This window comes from Helianthus annuus, chromosome 6 (assembly GCF_002127325.2).
Source record: "Helianthus annuus cultivar XRQ/B chromosome 6, HanXRQr2.0-SUNRISE, whole genome shotgun sequence".
NCBI lineage: Eukaryota > Viridiplantae > Streptophyta > Magnoliopsida > Asterales > Asteraceae > Helianthus > Helianthus annuus.
In genome coordinates, this window is record NC_035438.2 from 71,719,971 (window position 1) to 71,729,885 (window position 9,915).

A 9,915-nucleotide genomic window follows, 5' to 3' on the forward strand; every position below is an offset into this window, starting at 1 on the left:
AAATAAAAAACCGCTGTAGAATGATGGACAATGATTTTCATCGATGATAATTCCATAATTCCACAAAAGCCCATTAAATAAAGCTGCTAATTTAACAAAAGCCCATTAATCTTCAAATTTTATAGAAGATAGTATATATGAATGCAAAGGAAACTGGATTATAAACCTTCGGCTGCTACTTTAGCTTAAAATCTAAAAAACTAATACCATTTTTGCAGTCCACGATTCCACATACATAATAGTAGTTAATCAGATAAAATGCAATGAAGAAGACGATCAGCTGAAGCATGTTATACAGTTAATACACAGTTAATATGTGTGAAGGCTATCCAAGTATTGACTTTCATTAAGGCGACCTGTTTGTAATAACAATCTTACATGACAGGAAAATATGTACTTTTTTTCTTTATAGAAATTGAGGTCACATTTGTGCCGGAAAATCATAAAATGGCTAAAACAGTTCTAACTTTAAAAAAACTCTTAAAACATCCTTCATTACAATGCATATTTCTCTTCTTAGAAATGATAGAAGGGTGGCTTTTCAGATTTCGATCATTATACGATACTAACTTAGTTTGTAAAAAAATAGGGGTGTTTTTGTCATTTTATATTATTCCAGTATTAGTTTTGCGGAATTGGTATATACAAAAACATATACAAACTTTTGTGGCCAATAAAGTTGTTTTTTCTTAATATGGGTCGCCTTAACAAATTTGTTTGAAAAAACGCATGGTCTCTAGATACATTATCCCATCGTTCAGTGACATATAAATATGTAATAAGAATGAAAAAGACACGGAAATAGACGGAAATGGAATGGACAATAGTAATAGATCCTTCAGTTACCCTATCACTTCTTTTCCTTCTCACTTTTCATTAAGCAAATTATCTTGTTACGCTAACTAAATGAAACCGAATTTTGAAATCCAAGCATTCATCTCATTAACGATAAGATGAATATCAGAATATGATAAATATCTATATTTGATTCAAGGGATTGAATTACTGGATTAATTTAAAATTAATTCCATATCCAAATCGGTACTAATCAGTACTAAACCCTAATTTCATGTTCTTCAAAACCCTTACATTTGCTCGTAGCCTGGCAATTAAGACACATATATATGTAACATAAACGAACAGAAGAATTTAATCATAAGAAAATGAAGCCCTAATTGAAGAAATAAAAAAACGACCCTAATGCTTACCTTTGCAGAACATTCCGAATGAAAGAAAATGATGAAGCGTAATGAATCTCTTACCAGAACACCAAGAAGCAGAAATGTTCATCAAATCGCCATAAATCTCTTACCTAAAACCGTGAAGCAGCAATCTTCATCAAATTTTCAAAGATTTAGTTTGAAACTTTGAATAAAATTTACTTTAATGGTTACATATATCATCAAAAAACCCCAAATCGGTGAACTTTACCAATAGGATTGGATGAATGAGAAAGCAGAACCACCATCATCGGTGAACTTTACCAGTAGGATAATCAGAAAGCATCAGCGGCGATGAATCATGGTCGGCATATCAAACCAACATCGCTTGAATCCAACTATGTTACCTCTGATTGCCACAAAAATGAAAGCGGCGATGAAGTTTTTGGTTAGGGTTTACAGGGAGAATAGGAAAGAAAGTTGTCTCTGTGGATTTTATATATATCCGAAAACACGGGTATCAAATGACCCGAACAAAAACGGATCCCGCGTGGATTAAAGATTTAGTGTATTGAGAATGGATTCCCTCCTAAACCATATTGCCACATCAGCTTAGATGGCCAAAGACAAAGGACACATAGCCCAAATCCATCTCATTTATATATATATATATATATATATATATATAGACTCCCTTCATTTTCATTTTCATCTTCATCTTCGACAATAGCTTGGAACCCTTTCTGAACGTCATGAATCACTAGTTTGATTATATAATTACGCGATACCAGCTCGTTACCGAACGGGACCCATAAAGTAAATCAATCCCATCCCAAAACACCCCCTCCTGTCGGAATTAACAAATTCGATCTCCGATCTGATCTGATCTGATCATAGATCATACCCTACCCACCCACAGGTAATCTCTGCTTCTTCTTTCTCTCTTTCTGCATTCACCAATTTCATCCGATTTTCCTTTAAATCTAACAACACTTCTTCCCCATTTACGATCCATTTTAATGGTTAAAAATAGGTAAATCGATTGTAACCCTGCTATTGGAAATGGGGCTTGTATCTTGTGATTGTAAACGTAGAATTCATGGTTATAAGTGTACATATGGGTATCAATTAGGGCTTAGGGTTTCATTAGCTTTAATTATTGTATCTTCCGCATTTTTGTTACTTTCACCTAAACTGACCATGTAATTTAAATGATCAAAACATTGATATACTGATTGAATTGTGACAATTGGAACTTGGCAACAAGAAATCTGCACACTTGTTTTCTAAGGGAACTTGGAAACACCCATTTTAGAAAAACGCCCCATAATGTCCCATTGCTGACTGCCTGACTGGGCTGCCACATGGCACAAAACGCCCAAGGGTAGGAGCATTACCACTACACATGGTCTAACTAGTTTTAAAATTAGGGGGTGATTGGATGTATCTTTTTATGGCAACTCTTTACTTCTCCCATAGTTGTTAATGGCGAATACCGATAAGGTACCTATATGCTACATAGCGAATAGCGATAAATAGCGGAACGCTATTTTATAAATAGCGATACACTAGAAAAAAAAATTATTTTTATTTTTATATGTATATTATATCAAAATACCCTAGTATACTGTATATATGCTATTTTACATGTATATTTAACAAAAACCTAAAATCCAGCTATTTTATAGCTGTATTTAATTGCTATTTATATTAACAAAAACAAAAACAAAAATTAAGGTCGCTACCATCGGTATCTATCGCTAGAGAGGCTATAGCAAGACTTGACCTATACGCTACGCTATTCGCTATGGCGAGTGTAGCGATCGCTATTGACAACTATGACTTCTCCAGATTTGAACTGTGGTAAGTACTTGCCAGACACTTTTAAACGGATCATTGACACACAACCAAACACTGTCTTAGTTTCTTCTCAATGTTCGTCTTTATTTGTTGTACATGTGTAACAGGGGTATGTTCGTTTTAAAACCAATAATATGTTGAGAACTGTATAATGCGCTTGTAGATAGGGCATAAAAGATAACCAAAAGTGTGGGAGAGAGAAACAAAAACATTTACATAATGATCCTGTGTATCATATGTACAAATGGTCAAATGCATTATACAGTTCTCGCGGTCCTCAACATATTATCTGTTCTGAAGTGAACACCGTTATATGCATTTATAAGGTTTCTTTGTGGTAACAGTTTGCTTCTAAGTTTTAATTTTCGAATCGATGAGCCTTGCATATTAACTTGCAGGAAGTGAAGCTCTGCATCAAAGTCGGAGTAATTTTGTAATCTATTAAACATGGTAAAAGGACTCCCTCTTTTTTTTTTTTTTTTTAATTTCTAAAAGATTAAATAAAAATAAAAAAAAATTAAAGAAAGTGGTATGTTATTCCACTGGTGAAGGCTAAATATGCGCGTCTGCATAATTATCAGGTTTACCACTCTACATTTGTGGATGATGAAGGAATAACTAAAGCTTGTGGGTGCCCCCTACTTCCTCTCAAAAGTCACATAAGAGGACCTGCACCAGTTTCAGATCAAGGTCAAACCTTTAATGTGCGCTAATAAGAAATACTCGATAATGATTGTTTTCAGTTGGTCAACTAGTCGATTGAAATCTGATTATTTGCTTTGTGCAGCCACAACCGACATAATCGACGAAGCAATCACGTTCTTTAGGGCAAATGTGTTCTTCAAGAACTTTGACATCCAAAGCCCAGCCGATAAACTCCTTATATATTTGACATTTTATATAAATGTGGCCTTGAAGAGGCTTGAAGGCTGCAGAACCTTAGCTGAAGGGACAAAGGCCGTAATTAACCTCGGTTTGGAAGATGTCCCGGTACCTGGAGAATCTGGTTTCCCTTTTCCTGGCCTGTTTCCGTTACCTGGGTCTAAGCAAGAAGGAGGTATATTCTTTTCGTAAAGTATATGCCAACTTGCGTGCTGATGTCAGGGTCAATATCAGAGGTGGAAAAATAGACGGGTCAGGCGGGTTGGGTAAGGGGTAAAACATCAAAGTTAGTTGAAGTTAAGATGGCTAATATTTGGTACAGTTAAAACGGGTCGGTTTCGGAATTGAGTGAGATACCATTTGTGTCAAATATGGTAGGGATGGCAATTCAGCATTATTCTTTTTTGACACATATATACGTTGCTAAACGGATCGTGTTCGCGGGTCCAACCTGACTCGAACCCGAAAGTTTGACTTGGACCCGGACCCATAACTCGTGTTATAAGTATGAACCCGAACATGACACGAATATTCGCGGGTTGACACAACGCAAACCATTTAACCCGAAAAAAAAATTAATTTTTTTTTCGCATATTAATACACTAAAGTTACAACAAAAAAAATACAAATGTATATAAAACAGTGACATTATAATTGTAAATTTTTATGTCAATATCTCTTTTAACATAAGATTTTATAATTAAAAATGTTATTGTTTTATATACATTTTTTTGCTGTAAAAGTGTAAATTTGGAGTATTAATATGCGGAAAAAAAATCTTTTTAAACATGTCGCGTTCGTGTCAACCCGCGAATATTCGTGTCGTGTTCGGATTCATTTGGTCTTAACACGATTTCGGGTCTCTGTCAAGTTTTCAGGTTCATGTCGGGTTGGACCTGCCAACCCGCGATCACGGCCCGTTTAGCATAGCACCCCTGAATTCTTGTGGACTGTTGCCCCAAACATGATCAAAAAAATTCGGTGTCAACCCATGTATGGCAGAGTTTATGGTTCGAGTAATTAACAAGGCAGAATGTATGATTTGCAGATCTATTACGGAATTACTTGAAGCAAATAAGGGAAGAAACAAGTGGGAGATTGCTAAGCGTCGCATACAGACCTAATGGAACTCCAAATAAGTGGTGGTTGGCTTTTGCTAAACGCAAGTTTATCAACACCATTGCTCTTTAGATCACAACCCCCACATTATATGTATGTTAACTGAATTACCTTCCAATGTTCTCGATACCATTTATGAAATAAAGTTACATTTCATCATTCATGTGTTTTATTTGGATGATAATGAGCACAAGGGTTTTTGCTATCTTATATTTTTACATATTGAAAATTGACACATACCATGTTTTGACGTTACAAAATAAATTCAACTTTCACCAATTGGCTGATAGCATCCCCAACTTTCGATTTGTACTACGCTACTCCCAACTTTCAACTTATTGGCTGATAACACTTCCAAACTAATTGAACTCTAACCCAGTTAGTTTTTTGTTGATGTGGCACTTGTGTGTTGACGTGGCATTTGACTTGAAATTTTGATGAGGTGGCATCTGCCTTGGCTTTTTGATGACATGTCATCTTACTTGTATTTTTATGACGTGACAGCTGATGTGACACTAATTTGTTGACATATCAACTGATGTCAGCAAACTGGGTTAATGTTGGGTTAGTTTGAGAATGTTATCAGCTAATAAGTTGAAAGTATAACACCCCAAAACTCGAATTATTAAATTTGCTAGTATGATTTCATGTTTTATAGTATGAAATAGAGTAAATTACTATTTTGGCCCTTGTGGTTTAACTAGTTTAACTCTTTCAGTCCAAAAATGAATATTTTAACATATCAGACCCTGAGATTGCATTCTATAACGGTTTTGACCCCTAACATTAACAATGTTACTTTTCTCTAGTTAAGCCTAAAGGTATTTTGGTCCTTTTATAGCTTAGGGGCTGTTTATGTAAGTTATAAAGTTCTTTTATTATTTTTATATTTGTGTAATTACTTAATTTTTTTATTTCAGGATTATAAATAACAAAATAAGTTTTAAATATACAAATAAACACATATTTCTTTAACAATTTATTTTTGAGTTGGGGGTCTCATCGGAAGCAGTCTCTCTATTCCTACGGAGTAGAGGTGTAGTTGTCTACATCTTACCCTCCTCAGACCCTACCTTAGCTTTGCTATTGGTGGGATTTACTGAGTATGATGATGATGATGATATATGCCGTTTTAAAAAGAAATTGTTTTTAACCTTTTTAAAACTATCTATCGTATTTAAAGCGTTCCTTTAAGAACCATTTTTGTAAAAAAAAACGTTCCTTTTATTGTTAAAGCGTTATTCGAATCATTTATCTTTGTGAAATCTTCCATTTTTAGACCGTTCGTTTGTTTGAAATTTGTTCATTTTTAAACCTTTTATTAATATTAATTACAACCATGCATTTTTTAAAACCTAATATTTTTAACATAATTTTTATCATCTTTTGCTTTATTTTTATAAACGCCATTTTTAGATCATCGAATAAACAGTTCGTTTGTTTAAAATTGTTATTTTTAAATTTCTTTGATTTTTAAAATCATTCATTTGTAAATTCCTTTGATTTTTAAAAATGTTCATTTTTGAATTCGGCAATAAATAAATTATATAATACAAATGTTAAAAACGATTGTTAAAAAAAAGAAAGGTAAAAAATGAATAATTTTAACCAAACGAACGGTTTCTTAGAAGATTTAAAAAAACAACAGTTATAAAAAACAAATGGTATTAAAAAATTATGTAAAAAATATAAGGTTTTAAAAGCGAATGATTTTAGTAAACAGAAGGTTTAAAAAATGAACGAATTTCGGACAAACAAACAGTCCAAAAATGGAGGATTTTAAAAATATAAACGATTCAAATAACGTTTTAAAAATAAAAGTAATGCTTTACATAAACAGTTCTATAAGGAACGCTTTAAAAATAAAAGGTTTTACAAACGAACGACTTTAAAAAATGAATTGTTTAAATAAAAGTTTAAAAAATGTATGGTTTAAAAAATGGTAAAAAATGAACTGTCGAAGGACTTAAAGAAGAACGATTTAAAAACAAACAGTTTAAAAAGAAACGATTTTAGAAATGATAGACGGTTTTAAAAAGGTTAAAAAACAAATGTTTTTAAAAACGACATTTATAAAAAACAGAGTAAATTACATTTTTGGCCCTGTGGTTATATCACTTTTACTATATTAGCCCAAAATAAGAATTTTTAACATATGTGCCCCCATGGCCTCTATAACTAACTATTTTGGCCCCTGAGTCTAACCAAACCTCAAACTCTGGTTAATTATTACTCACATGATAGGCACATGATGTCTAAAATGGTAATTTCCCCTCCCATTTTTTAATGACACATATTAAAAACAAATTAATTCTCATTTACACCACAAAACCCCTAAATCCCCATCATCTTCTCCAAGAAAACCCCCAAATCAATTTAGGGTTAGTTTATAATGGAATAAGTTCCATCCTGAGCAGATGAGGAAGGCGAATTCAGATGAATTCGACAATCCTGGATGCACTGCTGCTTACAAGGTATACATTTTATCCATTTCCAATTAATTATTATTTTTTAAACGTGAGTTTTATAAGCGATTGTGTATTGAATCGACTGTAACATGATTGCATGAATTTGTGAAGGCGGTTGTAGCATATCAAAAGAAGCCTAATATCATAAAAAGGGTACCGACATCTTTAAAACCTGATAAAGAATTGGAGCAAAAGAGAAAAGTTATTGTTCGTAGCTTCTCGCTTGCAAGAAACTTATACGAAGGAGGAGATAATACTCGTCAACTTAAAGAGTCTGATCTCAAACCGGGAGCTGAGTTTCTTGAGGTATGATGAGTGATTCAACATTTCAACCCACTGAACAATTTGATCTTATTTTTATTTACTTCGGTTGACTAACAATGGCAATTTTGAATTGGTTACAGTCAAATATAGCACTGAGTGTGCAGCAAGAGAACAGGCTGAAGCAAATGGGAGCAACAGTGAGGAATGCATCTTCATACATGGAGAGATTGAAGATGAATAAAGAAAGAGAGAAATTAGCAAAAGCTGTAATGGGGAAGATGACAATTGAGCAATTATCTGATCTTAATCTGTTCTACCATATGATGGGACATATATCTTCTGATATGTTAATGATTTGGGGTTTTTTTCGAGAAGATGATGGGAATTTAGGGGGTTTGTGGTGTAAATGAGAATTAATTTGTTTTTAATATGTGTCATTTAAAAGGGGAGGGGAAATTACCATTTTAGACATCATGTGCCTATCATGTGAGTAATAATTAACTAGAGTTTGGGGTTTGTTTAGACTCAGGGGCCAAAATAGTTAGTTATAGAGACCATGGGGGTACATATGTTAAAAATACTTATTTTGGGCTTATATAGTAGAAGTGATATAATCACAGGGGCCAAAAACGTAATTTACTCTAAAAAATAAATTGTTAAAGAAATATGTATTTATTTGCAGATTTAAAACGTATTTTGTTAAATAATCATGAAATAAAGAATAAAAATTAATTAATTACACAAATAAAAATATTAAAAGAATTTTATAACTTACATAAAAAGCCCCTAACCTATAAAAGGACCATAGTTAGTGTTAGGGGCCAAAACCGTTATAAAATGCAATCTTAGGGTCTGATATGTTAAAAGATTCTTTTTTGGATTGAAAGGGTTAAACTGGTTAAAACACAGGGCCAAAATAGTAATTTACTCTATGAAATATAATAACTCTCACACCCTGACTTTTGCGGAAGCGTGATTATGTGTGACTTGCTTAATATCATTGCATTCAACCATAAGAAACAACTATATGATAAAACCAAGATGTTTATCCTTAGATTAAGTTTTAAAACATCACCAACAATGTCTTAAAATCCAAACACAAACTTCAAATCCGAATTACAACCATTCAAATTGTTTTAGAGTTCCATGATGACTCGACAAAAGACACTAATAGAAACTAGGTTTTGGACTATGTATCTTATCCAGGATAGGATACACAAACCCAAACCCTTAGACACCGGATGACATCTTTTATTCCAAACAACCCATGAAAACTTCCAATGCTCGCCAGATCCATACTTAGTTTCCTGAAATACATGTAGTTTGAAAACATCAACAAAAGTTGAGCGAGTTCATGTGTTTCGTGTGTGAGCTCGAATAAACTTTGTAACCATTATAAGTAAGTATGTATCTGTAAACCCTGGTATGAAAGCAAATAAGGAAACAGATCAATTAATGGTTTGCAAGGCCATTAACATGTGTGCAACGGCGTAGGAAGGCTCAAACCTAACAGATTTTGCACCAGTCGGGCTTCCGGCTGTAAGACATAGTCACCTCATGGGCCAAAACCCGGTCCACATGGGTGGGGCTCGCTACACCCGAATAGATCTATCACTCATGTCCCTCGGTCCAAATACGAGGATTAATGGTCTTAAGAGTGTGCCTACCCATTCACATGATCTAACAGTACATTCCTTAGCTAACCATACCAATTGTAATCGTTTGTAAACATTTTGTAACATGTACTTCACCCCCGAAGTTATAAAACAAAAACAGTTAAATGAAAAGGGGGACATGAACTCACGGTTTTGTGTTCTTCAATCCGACGTAACTCACAACTTATATTCGTTCATACGACTTCCTACAAACATACTACGATCTATTAGACGAGCGGATATTGCCTTGACCTAGTGTTAATTAGTGTCTTTGAATTACGTTCCTTTATGTCTTTAATATTATTCCAAGTTATATAATTATTTGTTAAAATAATAAATATTTTAACTTAAATTATATTTACCAAATTTTGGAACAATGGTTAAAATAATATATTCTTAATTTGTCACACTTATGTATTTGTACATGAATATTTCCCCAAGGATGGGTGTTTTAGTATTCGTATTCTTATCCTTGTATATTTTTGCCAAGTTTCTGTAGCGTATTCC

General features: G+C 33.4%; 2 protein-coding genes across 2 annotated transcripts; both read left to right on the plus strand.

Moving 5' to 3' along the window:
* The first annotated feature begins 1,867 nt into the window (after nt 1-1,867).
* On the plus strand, nt 1,868-5,191 carry LOC110865630 (actin-related protein 2/3 complex subunit 3). The gene is made up of 5 exons (XM_022114958.2): nt 1,868-2,079; nt 3,419-3,470; nt 3,602-3,710; nt 3,808-4,077; nt 4,951-5,191. The coding sequence occupies exons 2-5, from the start codon at nt 3,468-3,470 to the stop codon at nt 5,091-5,093; spliced, it is 525 nt and encodes a 174-aa protein (XP_021970650.1). The 5' UTR covers nt 1,868-2,079; nt 3,419-3,467; the 3' UTR covers nt 5,094-5,191.
* A 2,081-nt stretch (nt 5,192-7,272) lies between these two features.
* On the plus strand, nt 7,273-8,163 carry LOC110944864 (putative glutamine amidotransferase GAT1_2.1). Its single transcript, XM_022186509.1, has 4 exons — nt 7,273-7,284; nt 7,424-7,495; nt 7,589-7,795; nt 7,894-8,163. The coding sequence occupies exons 1-4, from the start codon at nt 7,273-7,275 to the stop codon at nt 8,161-8,163; spliced, it is 561 nt and encodes a 186-aa protein (XP_022042201.1).
* Nucleotides 8,164-9,915: the final 1,752 nt, after the last annotated feature.